This window comes from Rhodamnia argentea, chromosome 7 (genome assembly GCF_020921035.1).
Source record: "Rhodamnia argentea isolate NSW1041297 chromosome 7, ASM2092103v1, whole genome shotgun sequence".
Classification (NCBI taxonomy): Eukaryota; Viridiplantae; Streptophyta; class Magnoliopsida; order Myrtales; family Myrtaceae; genus Rhodamnia; species Rhodamnia argentea.
The window spans coordinates 4,367,584-4,382,974 of NC_063156.1; the positions used below are offsets into that span (position 1 = coordinate 4,367,584).

Sequence of the window (15,391 nt, forward strand, 5' to 3'; positions counted from 1 at the left end):
CATAAAGGACAAAATATCAATCAGACTCTTCCTCAAAGAATACACTAAACAATCTCCTAAACCTCTCTCATTCACGCAATCCCCTCTCCCTTCCCCACCCCTCCCTCTCCCTCTCTCTGAATCTTAAAGAAGCGTTCTTTGTATCGCGAAGCTCCTTCAGACCCGGGTTTCGTCCCCCGTCGAATCGATCTGGGTCGGTGGTGTTTTCGCGGGATTGAATCGGTTCTGAATCGCGGAGCATGAGGAAGAGGGAGAGAGAGAACCCGTGCGGGGTCTGTGGCCACTACCACAAGTACGAGGAGGGCGAGGTGTGCGGGATTTGCGGCCACCGGATTCCGGCGGCGGCGGAGAAGGCGTCGGTCCACGTCAGCGCGTTCCCGACGGAGATCTTGCCGGAGTTCCTCTACCTGGGGAGCTACGACAACGCCTCGCGGTCCGAGCTCCTCAAGACGCAGGGGATTTCGCGTATTCTCAATGTGGGCATTACTTGATTCCGTTTCCTTATTGATTGGTGAACGTTGATGTCTGTTACTGCTTTTTCTCCTGTGCATTGATCACTCAGGGCAGGGTCTTGGCCGCGGGATACGGTGGATTAGAATTTGTAGTAGCTTTTGCCTGTTGCACGGCGCATATGCTCATGTTAGGTCGTTCGCACATCAGTTAATCACCTGATATTCTGCGAGAACGGGGGAGTTTTAGTGTGGTTGGAGCAGCTGTTTGTCTTGAGCAAAGTCTGTTTGTCAAGTGTTTGATAGAATTCCTTGGTAGTTCGGCATATGTGAGATTTGGTGGAGCAAGGAATGCGTACATTTAGATGTTTATGTGACCTTGGATGTATGATGGGGATGACCGCGATATTTACACTTGGAAACAGTTAGTAGAAATATATTTGGCAATGTTATTTGAGTTCTCTATAGGATTGTGTGTCTGTCTGTTCCCTTTTCTTTTTCAGCTATTTGGCTATCTCTATATGTCACTGTGTGCAGCAGTTTTAGCTGGATTATTGTTTTGGTGATAATAACTAGAAAACTGTTTTGTATCAAGTCAACGATGCAAAAATTACCATGCATGAGATGTGAATATATATTGAAACCTGAATTATCATCCCAATTGTAATATAGAGTTTCTCATAATCTGTTTTTGTACCATGATATATTGTGTTTATCTGTCCTCTTGACTGGTTGCTTATGACGATATGTGGGTTGAAGTTTGAAATTTTACTCGCTATTGTGTGCAGACTGTTCCTGCGTGTCAAAATCTTTACAAAAATTCATTTACTTATCACTGCCTCCAAGATGACAAAACTTTATCCTTTGACAATGCGAACCAGTTCTTAGGTATGTCTACTCTTACCTGCAATACTCCTTTATGTGTTGATTGGTATGGGTTTTGATGCTCGCATTCTCTCTTTTTCGAAGTTCTAAACCTGGGAGTCATATTCATATTTGTTAGCAATGAGAACTCTTGAAGTGGTGGAATGATTCATGAAAGACCATGATGAAGGCCAGAAACAGCTGGTTTTAGTTCTAAAGAACTTTAAGTATGTAGAAGTTTGAGGAGCCTATTATCCTTGTGCTTAGGGGGGTGTTTCTTTTTTTTATTCTGGTCTTATCTTAGTGTGACTGGCTAGTTTGGAGTGATTAATATTGTGACCCTTACATTATGTAATCAACAAGGAATTCATGACTCTGTTTGACTCTAGCAAGACACTTGTCGGAGGTTGCCATGCTTGGTTGAACAACCATATTATACAGCTAATGTCCTTTCCTTTCTTGAGATGCTATCCAATCACCATTACCCTAGAGCTTCAAATTTCTAGACCTTGCTCTGAGCACATGTCATTCCCCTCGCTGTAATTTCTTTGTCAATAATGTCGCTGTGGGACGACCATACATCAACTGAGACAAACTTTTTCTTGCTAATAACTAAGAAAAATGTGTTGAGCAGTTTATGTTTGGTTTTGGAAATTGGCCTGTTCATTTAACATGTATAGGATGTTCTCATCATTTTTCTTTGCAGAGCAATGTGAAAGGGACAAAGCCCGAGTTCTTGTGCATTGCATGTCTGGAAAAAATAGGTACAATTTACATGCTATTTCCTCTTTTTTCCCCTTTCAAGAAAACTCAGACGACAAAACGCATTGGCAAGCATGTAATTTGCTGATTTGAAGAATGTAGTAATTTGGCCACAACTTCAAGACATGCAATTTTGCACGTGAATGGATGCCGTGTCAGCGTTATCAAAGTTGAAATGGTCCAATGAAAAAAAATAGATGTTTTCTCTGCAACCCAATTATTGATACTTTTCTCGTGACAGATCGCCAGCCGTTGTGATAGCTTACTTGATGAAGTCAAGAGGATGGAGGCTCGCACAGAGTTACCCGTGGGTGAAAGAGCGGAGACCATCAGTGGACTTAAATGAAGGTTTGCATCCTTATGTGCAAAATGACCCCATTCTCCCCACCCCCACCCCCACCCAAAAAAATAAAATAAAATAAGATTCACATGCACGCACACATTAAGTGAACGATGAGAGATCATGTATTGTTGTTAGGTATTTCATTTACACTCCTAGAGACATTAATGGTTTCACATTAGTATTATACAATTGCCGTATCTAATCTCGTAAGCTGAGTTGTTTGGTAAGAACTCATAAGTTAATTTTCTCATTTAGTTCTGAAATTGTGGTTGTTTTTCTGCTTGCACCACAAGCAAATGGCTACTAGGCCAAGGCCCTTTCTTTGTATGAGACATGAACTCCCAAAAATGTAACACGGCACTAATCATCGACTTTATGTGAGCTGTGTTGCCTAAATGTTGCCCCCCACCCTTTTGGCTTTTTCAATAATGGGCATGTTCGATTGCCTCGTCCCAACTGTTTTTTTTTGGTGAATCTCTCACATATCTGTTGACTGCAGCTGTATACCAGCAATTGCAAGAATATGAGCAGAAGATATTTGGTTTGATGGATGGATGCGATGTAGTTCCACCTGTCTTCCCATCTATAAATGCACAACCCTTCAGTTTTGGCTTCCCGAAGGTTAACAACCCAGTTCCGCCTCCTGCATTCAATGATAGTGCTTCCTCAATCTTCAGTCGCTCTCCGTTAGATATTTCACCACACGAGTTTACTTTTGGAGCAAGCCAATTACAGAAAAGTTGCCACGAAAGCCCTCTCACAGCAAACTCCACAAACTCAAATGGCGGCGATACACCGATGGACAGTGCTTAAATTGCTTGCTATCCCGTGGCTCCAAAATCATCCGTTTGTTGGGAGCATCCGGTGCAGACTTAACGAGACTGTTCCTGTCGTCGGTTGTAAAGTTGGGCGAATGTTAAAAACTTGCTTTTTTAGAATGCATGTTGGTAAAGGAATTTGTGCTCTGGTTCCTGGTAAGATTTCTCAAAAGGCAAGTGTTTTTTTTGGGGGCTTGTCTGTAATAACTTTTATACAACTTCAGTTGTTAAAAGTCTGATGGTGAGTTGCTTTACCTTTCCTTCACTCGTTGAACTTAGATCTATTGTCAGTTTCATGTTTGTGCAAGTGAGTTCGGCTAGAGCTTGCACCTCATCCAGCTATTTTGCCGTTGGAGAGCGGCGGGAAGATGCTTTTTGTTGATTGTGTAATGAACGTAGAAGATGAGTAGTGTAAGGTAGGGCTGACGTGAACAAAAATGACACTTTGGATCGGGGATGATCGTCACCTTGACATTGTAATGGTGTTGATCAGAGAATGCAACAACTCCTCCTTTTAGATGCGACTTCAACGCTGGTGGTACGAAATTAATTTGTTAATAGCCAAGTTATAGTGCAAGCGTCCTCAAGAATGAGCTACCTGTGCCATTTTTGGTGGCTCGCCAATAGCAAATCAAGTTTGACACACCCAAAAAACATAGCAAATCAAGATGATGCGGCGGCTCAAGAGAACGCACCTTCTCAAATCAGGACCAGCTAGCAAAAGTTTCTCGTAGTATCTTCATTAATCTTATCGACTTTGACGCATTTTCCTTTAGTTTAGACAACGCAGACGTGAGTTCATCAGAGTGAAATCCTATAGCTCTGCCCTTGGAAGGAACATTTCATGAAGGGAGGACAGCATGCTAAGCGGCAGCAAGGTGCCAGAAATCGATGAAGAGCTCGCAAGGACAATTTAACTTGAAAGACTAAGACGGACTCTTGCAGCGGACCAATCCAACAACTTGACAGTGGGAAAATATCATATCAAATGCATACATGGACTGGCTCATTCGGAATACAGGACAGTGCCCTTGATATACACAGAAAAAGCTCTCATATGGAAGCAGAATCATATGCCAAATACAATATTGTACAGTGCATTCTATACAAGTGCAGAATCTACAGACATTTCCCTGTATATGTCTACTCATAGTTGCACAGGTTCCACATATCACCAGGTGGCCATGCAAGTTTCGATGGAGGATTTAGCAAGCCACAGCAGGCCCGGGTCATTCCGCTTCAAAACTAGACAAGCTTCTGCTTTACCAGTATCAGAGAACAAAACATCTTCACTGAAACCAATCAGAGACAGAATTTCCATGGCAGCTGAAATATGCACAGGAGGAGATGATTTTAGAAACTCATTAAGAGCTGAATGCCGCATCCAAATCATACCAAGTGAGACGGGCTACTCAATGAATTTCAGTGCTTTGTTTTTAGTGTTCCTCATAACCATTTCTTTGTAGCTTGAACTTTATCTAACTGGACAACCTATGTCATTATGACATATACCCTATAACACAGAGGTACATTGCTAGCTCAAAACTTACATTGTTTGAAAACGCACCGGAGAAACCAAGCCAAACCCCAACTACCTTATCTATTTCCTATATTTCAATGAACCATGACTCACAATTGCTACACTTCATAATTAATCAGTTTTAAGACCCAGAAGAAGATATACCTGCAGAATTCACGATATTCCTTTGTATTACAGGATTGGCCTGCAATTTATAATTTATCAACGATCACTAACGCCTGCTGATACTGAAAAAATCCAAAAGGAAACGCAAACAGGAAGTTATAATAAAGATGAAAATGTCTTTGTACCTTACGGAGTCTTTTGAACTTCATCTCATCTGGATGTTCAATCACGTTCCTGCCACAAAGAGGTTATACTTGCAGCTGTTAAAGCCATACCATCTTTATGTAGCTCTATGTAATTCTCATATGGGAATGTTCGCGCCCTTCTTACTACTAGTGGAAGAATGACTAATTCGTAACAGAAAAATTATTGACCAAAGCACCTCAAGAACAAAAAGCATAAATCTTACCTAATTATTTTCATGAGTGTTTCCATGACCTTTGTAGCCTCCATGGAATTGACTTGGGACTGCAGCATCTTCATTGCCTTCTGTATACGACTACAGACAAGACTGACAGGGTCTTGGATTATTTTCAACTCTTGATCATCTGGATCTAGCTCATCAATTTGCATTATGGATACCCCAGTTGGATCTTTAATACCATCATCAGGATCAGGCTCTGCATGCTGAAGTTCTTCAGCACGAAATTCCCTCAGTTCAGGCTCTTCATGAGCTTTTATAGCTTCTTCATGGGCTTGCTCTACCACAGTCTCTTTTCTTGATCTCGTAATGGTTCTAACTTCTAAATCATCAGGATCAGGTTCTTTCTCGGTTCCCTCCTGAACTCTATCCTTCAGGACATTGGAAATTAAAAACCAGTCGATGTCAGCTTTAAGCATAATACTGTCCTTGAGAGAATCCGAATCATCAGGATCAGGTTCCCTGGACATTTCTAGACCAGCAGATATCTGACCATTTATCAGAGGAGGCGTTACTTCTGTCATCTCAGAATCACTAATATTTGATTCTCGTTTGATGTTGTTTGCAGTGTTCTTTGAAGCATCACCACCAAGATGATCATCAGGATCAGGCTCACAGTTTGCTTGATTGTCAATAACATCAGGATGGAGTTCCTGATCAAATTTGCGCCTGCTCAGGTTGTCATCACTTATGCTTTTGGTTTCAACAGAAACATGGGGAACACTATCCTTAGCAATATCAAATACAGAATCATCAGGGTCTGGTTCAGCATGCACTTCAGGTACCACCTCTTGATTGATTGAAGCGGTTGACATGCGCCTAGAAGCAGCAGCAACTGATGATGCACGGGCACTGGCCAACTGATCTGACATGTTACCCCCGAGCTTCTGTGGAGGAACATTAATTTGGACAATGCTATAATCATCACTTTCATAATTGGACTGCCTAATTCCACTAAGCGTTTGGCTTTGCGATCTTGTCCAATCTAAACTACCAGCTTCCTGGTTCAGCTGCTCAGCCCAAAAATAAAATACGACAACTTCAACACTGAATAATAAAAAATAAAAAAAACCTTCTGCAAATACAAGATCGAAAGCTAATCTTACAATATTAATCAGTTACCTGCTTATCAAGAGCATAAAAGTTCGCATCATGCTCTGAGTACACCATGTGAGCCTGAAATTACAGAATAACAAATAAGCATCCTCCAGCAAGCATATCCAATAAAATATGAAACGACTGAAGGAGCTATACTCAAAGAAGCAACAACAGTGTCGAAACCACCTAACCACCTTTCTCCCAATAAAAAAAATTCGAAAAATATAAAATTCAAAGGCAAACAATCTATATTAGGAATCAAAATTACTCTTACAAGCTCGTGAAGAAGAGTCTTCTTTATGCTTTCATACTTCCTAAAACCCTTGAGATCATCAGTTCGGAGACGCAAGGATATCTCCTCTCCATGATTCTGCAGGATTACATATTAAGGTGAAAAAAATTTCAGAAAATGCCTTATTATGCATAAACTCAATCAAGTTACAATCAGGGAGCAGCAAGTGGTAATTACCTTGTTAAAACCTAGAATACACTTGGGGCTAACCCCAACATAACCAACTGGGGCCATCTCAGACATTACTCCAACTCGCCATCGATGCTTAAAACAATGAAAAGTAAAAGACAGTTAGTACTGAAGTATATCACTATGAAACCAAAACGTTTAGATCTTCATGAACCAAGCCTCATAATACCTTGTTCATTATGGCCACAATTCCAGGATCTGCAGCAAGCATGTGCATTCTTCTCAATGCCTCTGAAGCTGGTGGATGCAACTGCAGGTTTACGAAGGGCAAATTAGATGAAAGTAACTAGAGTGATCGACATTGTTTTGGTAGATTTCATTTAGAAAATACTGTACAGACAATTTTCAGCTCAAATAATATCTATATACTGTGCAGAACATTTTTGTATGCACATTGAAAACTCTTCGACCCACATAAAAGCAAGAGAGAGAGACTATTGGACTGCTGATAACGTTTCTATTAGGATATCAACTATTATCCTTAATCAGATCTAGATAATTACATTCTGATCCAGTTTTGTCATTCCTGGCTTCAGAATGGAAAAAGCCAAGGCTGGTCTGTCTGTTCGTTACTTTTATTGATCCTCTGAGGGCGAAGGATAGGGCACTAGCTGACAGTGTTCCTAAAACATGATGGAAGGATGAGCTACACTGTCGGTAATATAGGCCCTCTCAAATTGAATGCAACAAGACAAAGGACTGGGGAAACGCTCTAATAGCATGGTTCCTTCTATTTTCGAGTAGCTTTATATACACTGCCGGTAATATAAGCCCTTTCAAATTGAATGCAATAAGACAAATGACTGGAGAAACACTCTAATAGCATGGTTCCTCCTATTTTCGAGCAACTTTATTCTTTCCATGACATTCCTATAGAAATGTTATGCATAATCAAAACAAATTTTGACCAAAAAACATGATGGAAAGATGAGTTACACTGTCAGCAATATAAGCACTTTCAAATTGAATACAACAAGACAAATGACTGGAGAAACACCCTAATAGCATGGTCCTTCCTATTTTCGAGAAACTTTGTTCTTTCCATGACATTCCTCTACAAATCATACGCATAATCAAAACAAATTTCACCCAAAAAACATAATGGAAAGATGAGCTACACTGTCGGCAAAATAAGCCCTCTTAAATTGAATGCAACAAGAAAAATGACTATAACCAAAAGGTTGTTTCTGGTAAAAAGGAAGGAAAATTATGGGTTAGGCTGTCTATTGCTAACCTTACTGATCCTCATGGGAAGTATAGGGCTTCGTCAGAGTTTTTCTTTATTCGGCCATTAACATGGAGTTTATAACAAGATCACATCGAGCATGTAATAAGCTCCAAGCAACTCTCTGCTTGAAGGATTTCAATCAAGATCAAATAGTATTATTCGAGATCAAGATATTTACGCTTGGGCTCTTTCCATGTAATATTCCATGCTAAGTACCAAGTCCCCAGCATCAGCAGCAAATAGAAAGGACAACACAATATCAGTACATTAGTGCAAAGAACCTTGCCACTTCCCATTTATTCCTTTGCAATCTCAAATGTGAAAACCCATCTACTTCAGCTCATACATTTCTTCTAAACACTTCTCCATGATACCTTAAAGGCTTAAACAATAAGACAAAGGAAAATCCCAGCATAAGAAGTACCTCTACTCCTGGAAGTTGAAGTGTGCGAAAGTCACAAAAGATATAAGCTCCTTGAGGAAGTTGTATTGGCCTAGAAGACCGGTCTAGCATCCTCCTTGATCTCCTTTCCTCCTCATCAAATCCAACAATCCTCAAGTCCTTCTTGGCAATTTCCAGCACCTCATCAACCTCAACTTCAGGCACTCCCATCATTCTGAGAGGTTTACCCTGAAATGGCATATCCCAACATGTAAAAAAACTGTAGCATGACTAGAATTTGTCTTTCAGAACAACAAAAGAATCGTAACAATGATAACAACTTAATAATAATAACAATGAAAAATGACTAGGAAAATAATTGTCAGTAATTAGGTCAATTATCTTCTTCTTCTTTTGGTTAAATCAAGACATGTCTACCAGTGGAAAGAGAAACTTTCAGTGTTAACCAAGGAAAATCTTCAAATAAACATGACCAGATTACCACAAAGACTTTTAAAAACTGCTTTTGACGCAGAAAACATAGGTAACTCGACAGAGAGAGAGAGAGAGAGAGAGAGAGAGAGAGAGAGAGAGAGAGAGAGAAAGAGAGTTATGTGGATAGCTGAATTGTCATCTCTTGAAAAGAGTATCTGTAATCTTGGTATAAGATTCAAGGAACCAGAAAAACTCACCAGGGCGGTTAAAAAGAAATAGAAGCTCAAATTTAGGGGGAGAAAGAAAGAATTACCTCATTTACAGGAATTTCCTGCAATCTTAGGGAAGAGTGTCCATTTGAGAAAGGATAAAGCAATTTGGAGCTCTTGCTAGAAAACTGAGGAACAATGAGCCGTATAGTTTCTGCTTTTACATCCGTCAATTTCTGCAGCTCAATTCCAAAATCCTTTAGAGTAGCATCCATATTCATTTCAACAATTAACTTTTGTCCCCTCCATATAACAGCAGTTTTCAGTATGGTCTCTGGTTCTTGCATGTTTTTCTGCAACAAGAAGTCAAACATCTAGTAAGATACAATTGCTTTTCAACAACAGTTCCCAAAATGGGAAAAGGTTTCCAGGAGTCCACACTTTCACACACTTTCTAGTTCGCTTGTAGATAGAACGAAGAAAATCATCACCTGGAAAAACCGGCGCCAAAGAAGATTGAAAAAAATAAAAAGCCAATGTAGAATAGCTGCAGTCAGCTAAATATCTTTAAATTATTCTAGGAAAAAACATCAATCTGAGAGGCGAAGGGACTTACTTGAGAAACATATGGTCAAAACTCTTCTATTCCTATTAAGCAGGGGGTTTAACCAGGTATATGGAATTAGAAGAGATGTTTCATAGATGCACAAGGTAATCGGATATAGATCCAAAATCACTAAAGTCAATACAGTATTGTCCTTATGGTGTGTCTCAATTTATTTGTTGGGGTGTTCGTGAAGAGAAGTTAGCAGCACTAATGAGGTAGCCATTCCACCCATCCACATCATTGCTATTGGAACTTATAGATTACAAATATCAACTACTCACAAACAAACGTATACAATCCAATCTCCCAACTTACACAGCTAAAGATAAAATTAAGCATGCAAAACAATTAGAAGTTATGGTCTGTAGGTGCCACCCAAGTCAAATTACATTTGTCCCCACAGATAGGAGCTCCAAAATAACTCGCGGATGGCACTTAACATAGAAGCCAAGGACCTTTCACTAGGAGTTCAATCTCAATTACCTTTCTTCCTCAGTGAAGACACAAATTTCCTCGCCTACTGAAACCCCTTAAACCGAACCTACTTCTCGTAAAAACCTCACTTTGCCCAGCATCCTCCCACTCGTCTACTACAACAGGACATCACAACATTCCAACAGCTACGAAATCCTAAATACCGTCGCTAGCAAGAAGGTTACCAAGTCCAGCTCGAATTCGAAAGGGAGATCAGACAAACAAGCAGCGATCAAAGTCCAACAAGAGCGAAATCCTCGAGAGACAACAGGAAGAAGGCGCGACCAAACGATTCAACAATTGCGAGCCAGGCGACCGACCAAACCCGACAATTACCGAACAGCACAGAACTTTCGCGCAGTCGAACGAAATCCACAGGACAAGAATCGCAGAGAAATGCACTGACCTTGGGGTTTGTACGCCGGAATAAATTCCCCTTTCCCTCTTTTTTTTTCTTTTTCAGTTCCGCTGAGACGAATATTCCGATTTCAGAGCGTAAGACGTTGACGGGAAGAGAAAGAAGATAAATTCTCGCTCTATTTATAGCGGGTGACAAGAAAATGAAGGCTCCAGGGGATAGGATAAGTGGCGGTTCACGTTAGCATTATTAGGTGGGACGTGCTAAATCGAACTCTTCCTGGTCGTACAATATCTACGTACCTGCTGGCGTTACCTTATTTTGTCCGAAGAGACATCATTGCCCCTCCCCGACCTATTTACACACATATATATAGAACAATATATTTCCATATATATATATATATATATATATATATATATTATGTGTATCTATAGATAACTCCTCAATCTTTATGCGCTCTAATCACCTAAATTTTCGTTCATTGTAATGAAAGGATGTCCATTTTTAAGATGCATGCCCATTTTACGATCAAATAATGTTTTCCTATCTGATCTTTTTTTTTCTTTTTTTTTTTAGGAATAAGTGTACTATAAGTCTTAAACTTGTTGCGAAAATACAATCGAGTACTAAAACTTGTCAGAAAAAATGCAACTGAATCACAAAACTTATCAAGTTGGTGCAATCAAGTCATTTCATTAACTTCGTACAATTTGACTAACAAAAAAATTGTGACGAGATTTTTATTATTATTTTTTTCATCATATGTAGCTTTGACGTGGCTAAAATGATGTTGTTTTCATCCAAATCTTAAAATAAAAAAAAAGCACACAAGCACGCACACGAAAAAAAAAAATAAAGTGGAGGAAACTCAAGCAACGGCTGCTCGGCCATGGTGGAGCTCTTGTGGCTAGCCCTCGTTAGAGTTTCCTCTGTTTTTTTTTTTTTGTGTTTGGAAATTTTATTTTATTTGATATAACTTAAATAAAATATGTATTGCAAAAATATATCTCGATCAAAATAATGTCGTTTACGTCTTATATTTCTTGTTTTAGACAGCTCATCACCAAGTAGCAAAGAATAATAAAAAAAAAGGTACCTTAGCATTTTTCGTAGTCAAGTTTGACGGAGTCAACGGAAGAGTTTCATTGTACATTTTAAAAGCATCAAGATTCAATTGCACTTTCATGATAAGTTTTAAAACTTCCCAATGCACTTATCTAATTTTTTCAACACAAAGTTATTAGCTTCTGTATCTTTTTTTTTTTTTTTTTGGTCAAATGGTTCTGTATATTCAATGAGTGGATTTTGTTTGTGACCAATAACATGTTCACGAAGAAATAATAAATGTCAATATATCTACAGGGAGCAATTTTTACAGAGGTGTTGTAACTATTTCTTGAAAAACACATGAAAAAGCAAGTAACTACATCGGTTTGTAGAGATGACCCTAACTCGACCTTTCAGGTATCTGAAAATGATCAGCTGTGCCCCTATACTTGCACCAACACGCACTGGTTCGCGTATTTCAGCTCCGATTGGCTTACGTTCCTCGGAAACTAGGCGCATATTTGGTAAAAATTCTGTTTTCCAGAACAGTTTATGAGCAGAAATGATTTTCTCTAATTCTAGTCTCGGAGCAAAGAAAATTAACTGATTTACCAAACAGATTTATGTTCTTTTTCTGTTCCCGGGGACAAAAGAGCAGGAATCAGAAAAACAAAAGCATTATCGAGCAGGCCCTAGAACTCACACATTGCTTCGCAAAAGCAGCATTATCTACTCTTTGCTCCCTCAGGTTGATTACTGCATGTTTGGAGGAGAAAAAGAGTAGACGCCCATCATTGGACTTTCGACAATCGTAGGATTTACGCGCGGAGACGCGTAAAACATGCATGTCATCAAGGAGTACTTTTACATGTGGTCGTAATATCTGAGAATAAGGTGAAAACGACTAATTTATTCCAAGCACAGTTCGGCTCCGAACTGCATAGGGAGAGTGATTGAACGGAAGCTGCAGAACTCTCGGTGTTTTAGCAGCGGTGGATGGACTATTCTGTCGCAGCCCCTCGGTACTTGGACGAGAATTCGTGCCTGGCAATCAGATTCATTGGCACAGCAAAGATTAGTCGTCAGTTGTGCATGACCGGTGTAGAATTATAGTCGGAAAGGAGGAGAAGATTTTACGGACTATTGCAGAGTTGATTATGATTTCAGAGTAGTTATCAAAGTCCAAGGCCTGCATCAGACGAGTGAAATAGCTATTTGATCCGTGATGAACAAACTAAACTTTGCGACTTACTCAAGTTTGCGCGCAAGTTGGCACATGGAGACCGAAGCCATCCCGATGCTGACACTGAAGAGGTTCCAGTTCTTCTGAAATTTCACAAGTTCGAGCATAATGTATTAGAAATCTCAGCGGAGACCAAAGTGGAGTACTGTTGGATGTTTTGGCAGTGAAGTATAGCTGATCTAGAACATTACCGGGGTTATTACAGAGCTGTACCTTGCCCAGATGAGTCCGCTGATTGTGAGAGCTGAGGAAGATTATAAGAAATGCGTTATCATTCCATCCAAATAATATTGCTTGAAGTCATAACATAAAACTGTTGCCTTAGCGAGGACGCTAGAGTTTTTCTTTTGGGGAAAATTAGAGTTCAATCAAATAAATAATGATATAAACTTATGACAAGATGCAATGGAAAAAGTCGGATATCTACGTGCCTGATTGCTGAGGATAAGAAATTTGCTCCGGAGGCTTCGAGAAGTCGTTGAGATTAGCTATGGTGATGCCCCATTTGAACGCAGGGGCCCAAAAATGAACTGCAGCATGAGTTTAGATGAGAACAAAAGAATCAGAAATATTCTGTCAAAGACAGCTTGGTGAAGATAGAGCAGATGATTAGCCCATGTACGTTCCCTTTCGAGCTCAAAAGTGAAACATTGAAAGACTTAGCATAAGTCGGATGATGCATCTTTTCGGTCTAAATGATCTCTCAGAAGCCGAACTCCAAAAGTTCGGCATGAAATATATGTTTGATATTGAGGAGGGATATAGGATATCTTCCACCTGAACGGATGCAAGATGTTCTGGCCTAACCAATTGATGATCATCTATCAGAAGAAGAAAGTCAACTGGGTTATGCACCAGCAAAGTTTGAGTCTTTTGGATGGTTTAGTTAAAGTCAACTGATATATGTACCAGCAAAGTTGAATCTTTCGGATGGTTTTAACGATCAACTGTCAGAATCGAACCGATCTTACAGTTTTCAAGGTTTAAGACACAGTCGAATCATCCGGACTTGTGCACTACACCAGCATTTTGAAAACTGCCAAGCTCCGGTGAGAAAAGCCTGAGACGCCCAGATGGAACATAAATTGTGACTGACTTGAAACCACCAGAACACACATGCCCTTGCCGTTACGTGGTCGAGCCATGCCGGCACAGAAGAGAAGGATCGATGCGAGCGCAGAGGAAGCAGTTTAGATCCAGAAGAAGGGCAAAATGAAAAGAGAACAGATCATTAAAGCGCAGGCAAAAGAAAAGAAACAGAGGAGAAGAGAACGCACTGGTCTTGGGCCCTGCAGGATGGTTCCAAAAAGCTTGAAACTTGGAAGCTGCCATGGCTCTGTCTCTCTCTCTCATAAGATGAGAACTTGAAACCGGGCATTTAGTATTGGGATTTTAAATAGTTTTATGACTCGAATGCACTTTTGTGATAAGTTATAAGACCTGAATGTACCTTTTGAAAGTTTTAGGAGCCAATTCCACTTTCATGACAAATTTTAAGACTTGATTGCACTTGTTGAATATATTACGATTCAATTGCATTTTCGTGATAAGTTTTAGGATCTCCAGTACACTTACCCTTGACGTTGATATTAATTGGGTGAATAGCAACATCACATTGCGTATGAATATCACCCGCACCACATGGCAGTTGAGCACTCTCCGGTGAATAGATTAAGTCCGCAAAAGCTCAAGTTCACGTTTCCATCAGCAATATAGAAATGCAACTTGCTTTGATAAAGTCCGCATCGTCGAGTGATATTCTATAGAAATGCTTAATGCATCGCTGTCGTCATCTTAAATCGACCCTTCTAATTTAATAATCTCAGCCTTAAAAATAATGTTTCCTAAGTTGGACGAGAGTAGATGATTCAATCGGGCACCGTCCGTTCTCCGGCACGCTTTCGCAGGCTGTTGAACCCGGTTCAACCGCTTGCCGTTGTGAAATTTGAATTCTTTTCGAAGTCTCATATATTGAAACCATTCCTATTGCTAATTTATAAATGAAGGGGATAAGACATCATCCGAACTGAAGCCATTATGGGAAAAGAATGAACACGAAAATTTGAAAGGAGGAAAAAAAGCAAAAGAAGAATCGCCCCATTACAAATCGAAACGTTGTCGAAGTAAATAAAATAAAATAAATAAGCCTTGTTAATGTCCCAAAACAATCAACTCCGACTCTATAACAGGCAGGTCTGGCTCATCAGTTGTTGGGGACTTGGTCGGCGCCGCTTTGATCACCTCTGCATCCCCGGCACTGCCGTCCTCTTGATTCACAGTGTCCGTGCCGCCGTCCGGTGGGCTCGAAATGGCATCAGCATTGCTAGCGGAACCGGGGTCCACGGCTTCAGCGCTATAGCACAAGAAGAGCATGAGAGACCCGAGGGCCAGAAGAACTATTATTCTGGACATAGTAGCCATTAGTTGCTGTCGTTTATCGATCTTGGTTCTGGGAAGGACCAAGGAGGAGAATGTGTTTAAATAGATGGGCCACATTTCTTGTGCTATTTATGGACTTGGAGCT

General features: G+C 40.1%; 3 protein-coding genes across 3 annotated transcripts; 1 reads left to right on the forward strand and 2 right to left on the reverse strand.

Moving 5' to 3' along the window:
* On the forward strand, positions 1 to 3,501 carry LOC115750870 (protein-tyrosine-phosphatase IBR5). Its single transcript, XM_030688486.2, has 5 exons — positions 1 to 476; positions 1,238 to 1,337; positions 2,020 to 2,077; positions 2,317 to 2,423; positions 2,918 to 3,501. Exons 1-5 carry the CDS (start codon positions 240 to 242, stop codon positions 3,229 to 3,231), a joined length of 816 nt encoding a protein of 271 aa, XP_030544346.1. The 5' UTR covers positions 1 to 239; the 3' UTR covers positions 3,232 to 3,501.
* A 702-nt stretch (positions 3,502 to 4,203) lies between these two features.
* On the reverse strand, positions 4,204 to 10,774 carry LOC115750861. Its single transcript, XM_030688464.2, has 11 exons — positions 10,623 to 10,774; positions 9,240 to 9,488; positions 8,534 to 8,740; positions 7,051 to 7,131; positions 6,870 to 6,956; positions 6,675 to 6,770; positions 6,425 to 6,478; positions 5,291 to 6,312; positions 5,067 to 5,115; positions 4,921 to 4,960; positions 4,204 to 4,562 (listed from the first exon to the last, which is right to left on the reverse strand). Exons 2-11 carry the CDS (start codon positions 9,480 to 9,482, stop codon positions 4,408 to 4,410), a joined length of 2,034 nt encoding a protein of 677 aa, XP_030544324.1. The 5' UTR covers positions 9,483 to 9,488; positions 10,623 to 10,774; the 3' UTR covers positions 4,204 to 4,407.
* A 1,570-nt stretch (positions 10,775 to 12,344) lies between these two features.
* Positions 12,345 to 14,235, reverse strand: LOC115750874 (mitochondrial pyruvate carrier 3-like). The gene is made up of 5 exons (XM_048282526.1): positions 14,145 to 14,235; positions 13,299 to 13,397; positions 13,059 to 13,111; positions 12,877 to 12,950; positions 12,345 to 12,668 (listed from the first exon to the last, which is right to left on the reverse strand). The coding sequence occupies exons 1-5, from the start codon at positions 14,218 to 14,220 to the stop codon at positions 12,626 to 12,628; spliced, it is 345 nt and encodes a 114-aa protein (XP_048138483.1). The 5' UTR covers positions 14,221 to 14,235; the 3' UTR covers positions 12,345 to 12,625.
* Between the last annotated feature and the right edge of the window lie 1,156 nt (positions 14,236 to 15,391).